The 13,067-nt window shown below is 38.7% G+C and overlaps 1 protein-coding gene across 1 annotated transcript in view; it reads right to left on the bottom strand.

Moving 5' to 3' along the window:
* MUSK (muscle associated receptor tyrosine kinase) overlaps positions 1-12,453 on the bottom strand; it is a 94,203-nt gene extending 81,750 nt beyond the window's left edge. Inside the window, exons 1-2 of the mRNA XM_043566418.1 lie at positions 11,518-12,453; positions 1,158-1,284 (exon numbers count right to left, since the gene is read on the bottom strand). Coding sequence (XP_043422353.1) covers positions 1,158-1,284; positions 11,518-11,596 — 206 coding nt within the window. The 5' untranslated portion in view covers positions 11,597-12,453. The remainder of the gene's footprint in view (positions 1-1,157; positions 1,285-11,517) is intronic.
* Between the last annotated feature and the right edge of the window lie 614 nt (positions 12,454-13,067).

The following is a 13,067-nucleotide window of genomic DNA, read 5'->3' as shown; positions in this document are numbered from 1 at the left end:
TGCACTCTCCCCAAGGAACACAGATAAAATCCATGGCTGTTCAGCAGGCTAATTGGCAAGCTATCGTCATGGCCAGGTGCGCTTGTCCTTCTGTTTCTCCAACAGAGCAAGTATATGTCCGTAGCTTTGGTGCCTTCCACCTGTGGGCTCAGACTTTACTCTGGTCCTTGTAAGAGCATGACAGTGGGGAAGTCTGAGGCACAAGAGTAACTGGCCGTATAAACATTGAGTGAACCAAGATTCCTGAGTACATTGACTTATCCCATTTCTTTTCCCTTGTTCTCTCTAGAGATTTCAAATGGATTTAATAAACTGTATTTCAAGCATCTTATTTTCAGCCTTCCTATTCCAGGACTTCTGTAATAGTTTTCCAGGTAGACAACCTGAGGGTGACCACAGCACAGGGTAATTTCCCATATTACAACATGTATAATTGAAGGAAACACTAAATTTCATTAGAGTTTAGTGCAAATAAAGACATAAAGTTTTCCTCATGCAGGTTCATGGACCCGAGTGTGTAGATACCAGCTCAAGAATTCTGGTCCTACTGCAAGCTATATTGCCTGCTGAGAAGCTAGTGGTTCCCTTTGTTACAGATTTTTTTTGGAGTATTTTTGATCAGATAGCTATTGCAAATGAGGAAAAGATAGCATGACCCTTTCATGTCAAATGGGAATTTTTGTCTGTTTAAGAGGCTGCCTCATTATATATTAGGAAACCCTTCTGACTTTCAAAAGAAAAAGTTCTGGTGACCAAGAGGTCAGGTTCTTGGACAACATATTTTACTTTATTGGAATAGAAGTAGAGATGAGTCTGATCCCTATTAATTCCCCAGCATGTCCTGGAACATGTGTCCTGTACCCCCGGCCTTAGGATATCATCGTGTGTCTTAATTACTTGAAACTTCCTCTGGGTCCTAACCTGGAGTCCATGAAATAGCCCTGACATCCCCAGGTCAATTAAATCAGTGTTTGGCTTTAGGCAATTCTCTTTACCTCACTGACTTGCAGATCTTACAATTATAAAATGAGGAAATTTGCATTTTACATATTTTAGAAGGTAAGCTTTTGTCCTACCAAGAGCTGTGATTACATTGATGACAGTTAAATTGCAAGGCAGCCATGGGCAGCCTTACCAGAAAAAGGCAGAATACTTACTTAATGAGAATTTTATTTCTGGTCCAGGAAATTTCAGGCTGGGGATAGGATTCCACTGCACACATAAATGTAGCCACTTCTTCAACTAAGGCATCCACTGTTTCCAGCGGAGTAGTGATGACAGGAGCTACAAGGAGAGGAGAAATCAGATAAGAACATTCTAGAATGCTGTTTACTAACCCTCTGTGAGCAGTCAGAGGCCGTCACCTACTGAATGAGAATTATATTTCCCCATAGCAGAAACTTGTCAAAAGGAAGGAAGATTGTATGTAGAGAATTTTGTTTCTACTTCCGAAATAGACGTTTGAGAATCAAAAGAGAAGGCTCTCAGGAGAGTAGGACTTAGAATTTATTTTATATAAGTGGGGCAGATCCAGCTTTTATGAAGCCCAAAGTTATATAATTTGAGTACACACATTGAGGAAAAAAAAGAAAATTATAAATACAAAATATCCGTGGCCACCCAACACGGATCAGCTTGAAGGGAAGAGAAGTCAGAATGGAGAGAGAGATCTTAACAGTTGTTTAAAAACAATTTTTTCTAAATTTCATAATAATATATGTTCATATTAACACATTGGTAGAGTCCACTGAGGGTCTTAGATGGGGGCTCCTGCAAAGAAGAGATTTTACAAGCTTAAGCTTCGTCCAATTTATAAAAAATCAGATCTGCATGTGAATGGAATAGAAAAAGAGTAAATAAAATGACAAAAAGCCCAACTGAAAAAACTGGGCAAAGATCTGAATAGACATTTCTCCAAAGAATTTGTGCAAATTTCATTTGTGTTGGAGACACAGCACATGAGATGATGTTCAATATCATTAGCCATTAAGGAAATGCAAATCAAAACCACAATTAGATACCACTTCATATCGACCAGAATGGCTCTAATCAAAAACAAAGATAACAACACCTCTTGGCAAGCAGGTGGGTAGATGCACCTTTGTGCATTACTGGTGGGAATGTAAAATGGCGCAGCTTCTGTGGAAAACAGTATGTGGTTCCTCAAAAAATTAAACATAGAATTACCATATGATCCAGTGTTTCCACTTTTGGGTATATACCCAAAAGTATAGAAAGTAGGGACTCAGATATTTGTAGATATTTGTCCATAGTAGCGTTATTTACAATAGCCAAAAGGTGAAAGGAGCCCAGGTGTCTACCAACAGATTAACAGATAAACAAAATTGGTATATCCATACGATGGAATATTATTTGACAATAGAGAGGAATGAAGTATTGATATATGCCACAACATGAATGAACCTCGGAAACAATAAGCTAGGTGAAAGAAACCAGTCAGAAGGACAACATATTGCATGATTCCACCTATATGAAATGTCCAGATGGGCAAATCTACAGTCAGAAAATACATTAGCGATTGCCTAAGATCAGGGGAGCAAGATGGAGGGATTAGGGGGTAAGAGATGGCTAAAGGACACAGGATTTCTTTGAGGTATAATGAAAATGTTCTGCTTAATTTGATGATAAATGCACAACTCTGTGAATTGTACACTTTATTTTTTAAAGTTTTTCAAAAACTTTATTAGAGTGTGTGAACACAAGCAGGGAAGGGGGAGAGAGAAGGGGAGAGGGAGAGGGAGAAACCTAAGCAGGCTCTGTGCTCAGCACAGAGCCCAGTGCGGGACCTCATCCCACAAACAGTGAGATTATGACCTGAACTGAAATCAGGAGTCAGATGTTTAACCGACTGAGCCACCCAGGAGCCCTAGTTGTGCACTTTAAATGGGTGGAGTGCATAGTATGTAAATTATATCTCAAAGCTGGTTTTGTTTTTGTTTTTTATTGTTTGTGTGTATGTGCCTCTGCATGTGTGTGTGTTCCACAAAAAGAAAGAAAATAGGAGGGGCTTTGACATTGATCCTTCTCTCCTCCTGTCCCCCCATGAAATGAGAGTCGCTTGGATTATAGGAGTTAGAAGGACAAGGAAGTTAAGAAGGATGAGAGTCGGTTAGTAGTAGGATGCATCCCTCTTTAATCATTTAGGAAGCCTGTGAATCTACCAGAGCAAAGAGAGTGGGGTCCTGGTCATCTCAGGTCATCTCACGGGCTGGATGGTGTGGGACAGAAAGTGTCAATACCTGTATTTGCATGAGTCTGGAAATCTACCCCATTGCATGACCTTATTGAAAGTAATTATCATCATTACCACTTTATCGTTATTATTATTTATCAGAGATTTGTTTACTCCTTTCCATGTAGCAAGCACCAGGTTGACTAGAAGCAAAAAGATGTGTAAAGTCCATCTCTGCCTTAGAAGAGCCCACAGTCTTTCTCATTGCCAAGTAGCATTTCATTGTATATATAAACCACACCTTCTTTATCCTTTCATCAGTTGATGGACATTTGGGTTCTTTCCATAATTTGGCTATTGTTGAAAGTGCTGCTGCAGGGTATTATGCTAAGTGAAATAAGTCAGAGAAAGACAGATATCATATGTTTTCACTCATATGTGGAACTTGAGAGACTTAACAGAAGACCATGGGGGAGGGGAAGGGGAAAAAACGATTTCAAACAGAGAGGGAGGCAAACCATAAGAGACTCTTAAGTACAGAGAACAAACTGAGGGTTGATGCGGGGTAGGGGAGAGGGGAAAATGGGTGATGGGCATTGAGGAGAGAGAGCACTTGCTGGGATGAGCACTGGGTGTTGTATATTAGCGATGAATCACGGGAATCTACCCCCAAAACAGAGCACACTGTATACACTGTATTTTAGCCAACTTGACAATAAGTTATTTAAAAAAAAAAGATTTTTGAAGGATTTCTAATATGGGAAAATGTATAAATATGTTTTTAAGTGAAAAAGAAGATTTGAAATGATACATGTATCAAGAAAACAAGCTTGTAAATAATATGAATGTGAATATAAGTATAAATATTTAGGAAGAAGAATAGACAATAAACCATTAAAAGGTGATTTTCTATTGTGGTGTTTAAAAAAAAAATAAAAGAGCCCACCATCTAGATAATAAGGATGGACGGTTACATAAAACGATCAGCTATAATAGTTACGCCTGCTCTCCTGGAATAATTGATAGTGCCCCCTGTATTCCAAAAGTGCCCGAGTTTGGACAGTCGATTATATGGTCATTTTAGATAAAATGCAAGGTATGTATCAGAGCCAAGTAAGTAGTGTGAACAGTATTTTAGATGCAGGGTAGGGGATGACAGCCTCATGAGACACCTAGGACAGATCGGCACCTTGGCCATAAAACACGTATTCACAGTCTAAACAAACCTTATTTTTTCACTAAACTCAGAGACAAATTCATGGGCTGAGAGTAAGGGAACCTGGTGCTTGGGAGTGTCCCACTGAGCCCCCATCTTCCTCCTTAATGTGGTTCTTGTCTTAAGATGCAGTTTAAGTAGCATCTTAGCCCAGTTTCTCAGACTAGCTAGACAGAGCCAAATGCCCTTTTCCTTATGGGTCATCCTATAAATGTCACTCTTACAGCACTTGGCACACAGATGCTATTAAAATGATCCACTTATGTCTTTATCTCATACTCAGTAATAAAAACCTTGAGCTTTGGGGCCAAGGGCCATGTCCTAGACCTTTTTCTATCCCTAGGGTTAGCAGATTTACTGATATAATGTTTAAATAAGCTGTATTTCTGAGACCTTTATAAAAGGCATAAATTTTTGAAAAGGTTGAAAGCAAATAGTTGAAATAAGAACAGAAAATTTTTAGGTGAAATGACATCTTTTATACGTAAGCATCAGGGCTCCTGTGGATGGAATAAGCAATCAATTGCAGAGTCATACAGATAAAGAAATAAAAACACTGAATATTGAGTTTGTGAGATGCAGATAATGATGGGCCCAAAGGTGAATTGATGATAGTGAATGCTTTCATTGTTTAAAAAGCAAGAGCAATGAGCAGCCAGACAGAGGTGCTAGCACAGGGCTTGAGTTCAAATCCCTGTTCCATCACTTCCTGAGGCACCAAGTCACTTAGCTGGTGCCTAGGCATGTTCAGCTGTAGATGGAGATGATGATAAAACCGCTACATAGGCTTGTCATGAGGATTAGTTAAATGAATACACGTAAAGCATTTAAAACGGTCCTTTCCCCATATGGAACACTGTGTGTTATTTGATTCTGTAATTTAGAAACAGAAGCCCGAACTGTTCAATTGTTCGCCCAGTCTCTGGATTACTTGCAGATTTACCATTAATATGTACTTCTGGTAATCTATCCCAAGGAAATAATCTCAAGGCAGAAAGCCACACAGATGACTTTCACTGTACAGAACAGATGAATTGTCCTGGATCGTACTAATCGTGCTGAAAGGGAGGAAAGTTTCGGCACACACTTCTGCCTCATAACTGCGGTCTGCTGGAGCTGGCTTGTACTGGCTTGCTATAGCCAAGTGTTAATTTCTCCGGAATTCTGTGAGACAACTGTTAAATACAGCCATTATTAAAAACTAAATTACATACATTTAGGGTGACAGATGGTAGCCACGTCTGTGGTGAGCATAGCATAACCTCTAGAGAAGCTCAGTCACTAGGCTGTACCCCTGAAACTGATGTAACATTCATTGTGTGCCAACTATACTCAAGGTAAAAAGTTAAAATAAAAAACTTAAAATTCAATAAATTATATTAAAAACTAATAATACTCGAAATTTATCACTTCCTAATTATGTTACTACGTTTTACTATTACCTATGCTCTTGAAGTGATTTATATTGAAGGTCACCGTATGGTAGAATTAGTGTAGAAAGCCACGTTAGTGTACATCCCTCCCAGTTCAGTGTTCATTGTTAGCTTGAAATCGACTGTGGTTGGAGTCAGAAATCAGCAAATGCAACAAATCAGGGCCTTTTTTTTTTTGTCTCAGGGAGGCAAATATTAAGCATATATTAGCAACTCTTACCTAAACAAGATATTATGCACATAATCACTGCGAATGGTATTTTTAAGAGGATAAATAAAATAGAATATGCTCATGCATTCATGTGAAATAGAAATGGCAGGTAGCAGAAGTATATAAACAGTTATTTATGATACGTAGAAAAAAATGGAAGAAAATATATGCTCAAATAGTCTTGGAAGTCAAGGTGACTTTTTCTAGTCTGAGGGTTTTTTTTTTTTAAGTTTATTTTGAGAGAGAGAGAGAGAGAGAGAGAGAGAGAGAGAGAGAGAGAGAGAACCAGCAGGGGAGAGGCAGCGAGAGAAAGAGGAGAGAATCCCAAACAGTCTCTGCACTGTGAATGCAGAGCCTGACGTGGGTCTCAATCTCACAGTTTGTGAGAGATCTCTCTCATGAGAGAGCATGACCTGAGCTGAATCAAGAGTCAGACACTTAACCGACTGAGCCACCCAGGTGCCCTCCTGTTTTAAGCTTTTCTGTATTTTATATTTACAAAATCATTCTTAATGGCCATGTATTATTTTTATAAGAAAATAAACTTAATTCATTAGTTTATTCTCACCTGATACTTCAGAAGTGACAGAGGTAACAGACATATGTTATTAATATTTTTACAAACTGTGGAGATCAGTTAAGATCAAGAAAGTAAATCTGAGAATGTCTTGACACAGTTATGGAGAAATACATGAGGTGTTACTAAGAACTTTATTAGATTAACACCTTCCCACCATGTGCAGTGGTGTGATAGTCTTGTGCATCGTTTGATTCTGTTTTTAATAATTTTAGCATCCAAAATTAAGAACCTGCCATGGGCCAGGCATTATACTTTTCATTCATTATCTCATTTAGCACAACAAACATAAAGGTAGATACTATTATTATTCTCATCTGCAGATGAAGAATGGAGGATAAGAATGGTTAAATAGCTGTCTAAGCATAACACAAGTAGGAAATAATAGAGCTAAACTTCAAGGTTAAGGTCGGTTTAAAATTCCTATCTTTTAACTCTAAGCAATTCCATGCCTTGAGCATAATACTGATTACAGACAGAGGGGAAAAATAAGGTTTACGTTAATATCAATTTATATAGGCAGGGTATAGTTGGCTAAGTTCACTTTGCCCATCTTTCAAAATTACCCAAACAAATCCACTTTCAAATTGTTACTGGCAAAATCACATCGTTGTATTTAATGATATTTGTTGACTCAGCAGACTGTCTCCTGTTTACTTTCATTCTGTTATCCAGCTTTCATCTCAGCCAGAGTCTGTTTAAACTAGGGCACTATTTCTCCCCTCAATCCAAGGACCACATGAATAACAAATACATGAAAATGAGCACAATGCTTTTCTGGACCCAAAGAGTAACTTCACTTGAATCCTAGCTGCTTGATGTGAAGGAAAATGATATTAACCCTTTTATGGGCTCTACCGCATGGCCATTGACAGACCAGCTTCTGATTGACTAGTTGTTGACGAACATGACCAAATGACTGAGTAAACACCAAGAAGTCAGGTGAATTTGCTCCTTTCTGTTTTAGTAAAATTAGAGCTCAGACTTGGGACATATTCGTGTTTTTTTCTAATAATCATGAATAAAGTATTGTTTTTTCAGTATGAGAAAACACTTTGGTGTTGGAAAATTTTCAGATTCCCCAAAGAAAGAGGATATTCAGTATTGCTCATCATTTGGCTTATCTTAGAAACTGGCACATTTATTCTACTGGTGATACAATAAAATATAAGTTATTTTTTTATTATGATGCCTTTGGAACTTGTAAGCTTCATTGATAATCTCAGCCACTCAGCCACTTCTTAATATTGTATCATTCATTCTTTGCCACAGAACACACTTTGGGTCCTTGCCTTCAGGAATGGTGCTGGGCATAGACCGGAAGGGATTTAGGTTCAGCCTGTTCAGAATTTCTGAAATTGCCTCTCCTGGGTGAATTCATTTGGGTTAAGAGATAGTCCCACAGAGACCCGTCTAAAATGTTCATGTTACCCAAGAGCGATCATTTCAGCAATCACTGACCGTCTTTAGCATAGTACCTAGTGTTATATGTTGAGCCCTAGTGCGCACTTGTTCATTTTATGAGGAAATGGAGGCTCACAAATACTACGTGCCGTCCCCAAAGTCACACAGAAAGACATTGGAGACTAGGAAAAGGAACTTGATCTTAACACTCTCTTCCAGGCCTTAAATGTCCTCACTTCACTGCCTTCATTATTCTGCCTAGACTGCACGGTATGTTGCCATATAATCTCAGCTCCCTTACTCTCTAGTCCTTCAGCTGCCCTGACCCTGGGAAGCACCAACCTTGAACTAGTCTCACCCACTGTCCTCGCTTGCCTCTATGTTCATATAGTATTGTTAGATGAAATGAAACACTGGTGCAAATCAAGGCCACTATAAAGGTTAATTCCCAACCCCAGCTGGGCCCTCAGCATGGCCTACGTAGTTCCTCTGCATTACTCCGGTCTGCTCTTTGCTCACTTTCTTGAATGGGGCCACATCCTTCAGGTCCCATTCTCCCCCCTCACCTTGACCCTTTCTCCCATGACTTAAGTCCTAGTTCACTGAGAAGTTGCCTACTACTCTGGAAATATGGCAGAAGTCTTGACGTTTCTGCTCTTTCTCTCTGTTCTTGAAGGGCAGTATTATTTAAAGCAACTGTGTTTCCCCAAACACGCAATGAGTTGCTCTTTCAATGTACGTCAATATTCATCCAGGACTCGGTGTCCTGGATTTCAATGACAGCTGTGCCTGCTCTGACTTAGTCATATGTTGAATCTGTGAACCCTATCTTTGTATGCATATGATCTAGAAGGGGAAGTTACTCAAATATATCTGAAGATAAATCACTTAGGCTCAAACACTTCTAGGTATGGGAGCAAATGAGGTAATTTAAAAAGGTGGAGTTTGGACAGGAGTTCTTTGTGTGTATTAAAGAAACTCAGTACTGCTTACGTGAACTCCTGTACTTCTACAGAATTTAAATCCCACCACACACTTAATATTCCCTGATAAAGCGCTCACTATTATTGAAATATGTGGTTAAGGCGAGTATTCAATGAAACGTTGGTTACTTTCATACGTGATGGTTTGTAAATTTCTAGTTGTGGGTTATGATATTGAGCTCGTTGAAAGTGTCACTAGTCGTAATTATTTAGGACAAGTGACTTTTCCTTTTGTCTTTGAACATTAGGAACCTCCAACTAAAATTAAAACAAGAAACTAATAATTCTACAAAGTCTATTATTAATTTTATTGAGGAAATGGTATGTGGAGAGTTAGAAGAGAATCCACTAAATACCTTGTGCTATTTAAAAATCTGTCATTTTGTAACACATTGTGCAGATTCCTTAATTCATTCATTTTTTAAAGGACTTAGGAAAAAGATATCTGGCTACAGAACTCTTTATTCTCTGTCAAGAATAGAGAAAATAACTCTGAGATAGTTTGTGTGGAACATCTTTATTATTTCCAGCAGTATGAAATAATAGCATATTATTGTTTTTTGTACCAATGTATTCCATGAACTCTAACATTTAAAATTTTAAGGACTGTTTTTATGATAATGTTTATTCTCAGAACTGGTGTGTGTCGTTAATGAATGTTTGTTCTACTAGGCCTGGTGTTCTTGGCTAAGATTGGTGTTAAATCCGTAACTAATTTAAATTTTACCGTAAATACAGTAGACTAGGCAAAAATATTCTTTTAATTTTTTGGTTTTATAATCTAATCATAGCAATAAGTTAATTGTAAACAAAGTCAGATTAACAATCTGATTTTTTTATTCAAAGTTCAAGATGTTTGGCTTTATCTTTAGATCACCATATTTTGAATTTTTTGAAATAGAGATGGTGTGCGTTTGAATTAAGGGCTTTACCTGTAAAGTTTGGAAACTGTAAATCATTTCATTCTAGAATATAAATTAGGAGTTGTTTATACAGGGAGGTGGGTTTGTTTATTTTTTTTAATACACCAAATCCTGATTTGAACCAGCAAAATCAACTGTTTTGTTCCTTATAAGACTGAAGTTTAATAAATGTTAGCGTTTACCCATGTCACTTTTATGTAACTTCATGGTTTAGGAGAGCACAAATAAGACTTAACAAACAATCTGTAAATGTGAACATTCAGGTGCTACCTTACCGGACATCCGTTGTATGATCAGGAAGTATTAAAATAATCCAAAGCCAATGTTAAGTCTTTCTGGCTATTATTAGCTGTTTGAAAAGATCTAGATTCTTCCTTATCTAGAGATACCTTAACCTATTAGTTGGCAATTAAATGTTTAAATACATCTGAAGATGCTATTCTACTTGTGTAAGATGGAAAAAGAAAACAAAACGTAAGTCTCCGAAAATCAGATCGTTTGTGAAGAAAGCTATATCTTATTAGCATGTGAATCTTGCTGGCTCCAGAAATTCTAATGACCCACAAAATCTAAAGCTGTGTTTCCTATCTACATACACATACTACCTTCACTGACCTACGCAATACAAATGTGTTCAGTTCTTTGGGAAAGTAACATAAAAGGAAAATAATTAATTTGAGTGTATCATGAAACACAGAACTCTTACTCTAATACATTAAATCTGAAAACTCTTTAACTGACATCATTCAGTCTTTTTCATGTCTTTAAAAAATTTTTCAGAGAAACCCTCAGTCGCTTTGTAAATCACATACTTTCCTGTCTTTCTTCCTGATTTGAAATACACTAGTCTCCGTTTTATAATGCACTGGCCAGAAACCATATCACTGTGGACATTCTTGCTGCTGCAACAGGTGTTTGTCAGTTTCTTAAGTTGCTTTCCTTTCCCTGAGGTGGTGTTATTTCCGGTACATTCCAAAGGCCCTGAAAAAAAACTTTCACAGTCTCTTGCTGAGCCAACTCATGCCTCCAACCTCAAAGTTATTGAGAACTCATTGTCTTCAGGCTTTTGTTATATAGGCAAATTGTGTGAGTCTTTCTGTAATTCCAATTTTTAAGAACTAAAATATTTACTAAGAATTTTGCAAAACTGAAACTGAAAATGGAAATGACTTTTGTTCAGAAGCAAACAGTCTGGACATCTGGGAGTAGGGTTGATTATATTCCCAGCAAACCTAATGTGAAAAGGTTTTCATCATCCATTTAGACCACCCTGAAGTTTGACACACGCATAAACAAAACGGACCTTGATAACTTGCAGTCTACCTGCTGATGTTTTCCTACAAGTGAGGACTCTGCATGCCCTGTGTGGCTAGACTTTTTATTGCAGAACTTAAGCGAGGGAGGGATACTGGTAGAGAGGAGATCATCAGTCAACTGCTCCCTCTCCATACATCGTACCCCTACTTCACCAAGTAAAACCCAAGCCCGCCATAATATGAATCGGTCATGATCAGAGCACACACATGCACTTTAGAACTGTGACAAGGCAACAAGAAGACAAGATTCCTCAAACAAACCTTTTGGAAGTTTCTCAGTCCCGCTGAAGGCAACCAAAGTAAGAATATGTACCAGTGGAATGTTGACGAGCTCTCTCATGATTAATCCAGGCTCAGGCAGGAGAAAGTTCCTTCTGGACAACGCAAGGAAAATGCCCCCAACAGTTTACATTTTAAAGCACAGTTTGTTACAAAAGGGTCGTCTGCTAATGACTGTTTGTGTCAGCAGCTCCACAGGCTCTAAGTATAATCAGGAATTCTCAGTCTTGGCTGTAGTGATGGACACGGCCAGCTGGTGAGTATCCACTTAGGCCAGTAATGCAAGTGTAGTGCTGGAGGAACAAGGGAAAGAAAATCCCTTTAGAATCCCTTTTAAGACAGTGGCAGAAGGACAATACCAGATGCCTTTGCAACCATCACTGTATTCCCTGAGGTATAGGTTTCCTGATCTGATTCGGTTCACCACCTCTCTCTGCTCACGCCAGCACCCTGGGTGTATGTAATCAGGCTCCTCCCCATCGCTCACTCCACCTCCTACCTCCAGCCCATTACCAGTTCCTACAGATGGTACCAACTCCATATTCCTGCATTTCTTCCCCTCCGTTGATTCCAGTTAGTATAATGCTGTCCCAGTCTCCTTTCCAGACATTCATCTTCTCTGAATGATGGCGATAGCATCCTGTCTGTTCTCCTCTACCGTGTCTTGTTGTCGTCTGATCTCTTCTCAGAGATCTCTTCTCCTGCTCAAGAGGATTCTGTGCCTCTTGGCCGCATGAAAACCTATTCAGACCTCTGTAATATGACATGGGAGGCCTTGCTGGCCCCTGCCTGTCTTGTTAGCCTCATCTGTTACAATCCATGCCTCTATCTTAATATTTAGCAACCTGTTTCTATATGCAGCTTTCTTCCCTCTGTGAATTACTCAGGCTGTTCTGCCGGCTTGGAATTCTTTCCCCTCTCTGCACTCGGTTAACATCCATCCCAACTTGATCATGATCTCCTCCTGGGAGCCATCCCAGACCCAGAGTTCTATATCTTCCCAAAGTTGCATTGGGTTTGCCTCCTCTGTGTGTGTGTGTGTGTGTGTGTGTGTGTGTGTGTCTTGTGCACATGTCTATCACTGCACTTACCACTTGTTTTAAGATTTTTGCCTTATTGGTGCATCCTCATTCTTTGGCCTCATGAGTCCATGGATCTGGAAGCTGGGGGCTGTCAGCCAAATTAGTTACTTACAGCACATCTTCCTAAAGGTGCACCTCCATGGCTTCCGAAATGTTCTACTACGCAAATTGCCTTTTCTCACTGAATGATATGTCTTGGAGACTTTACCATGCTACTACATACTCATCATTTCTACCGACAATATAATTGTCTAAATTATGAATGTGTGATGGTATATATTTGCTCCCCAGCAATGTGTTTAGAGGACCCATTTCCCCACACTCTTATCAACACTTACCTTTGAATTCTTACATTTAAATAGAGTAAAAATGATGCTTCATTGTTTTAATTTATACTTATTTCACTGAATACTATTGGTAATGAGAATTTTTCATATTTTTATTGTTATT

Source organism: Prionailurus bengalensis, chromosome D4, assembly GCF_016509475.1.
Source record: "Prionailurus bengalensis isolate Pbe53 chromosome D4, Fcat_Pben_1.1_paternal_pri, whole genome shotgun sequence".
NCBI classification, from domain to species: Eukaryota; Metazoa; Chordata; class Mammalia; order Carnivora; family Felidae; genus Prionailurus; species Prionailurus bengalensis.
This window is presented reverse-complemented; position numbering and strand designations above follow the sequence as displayed.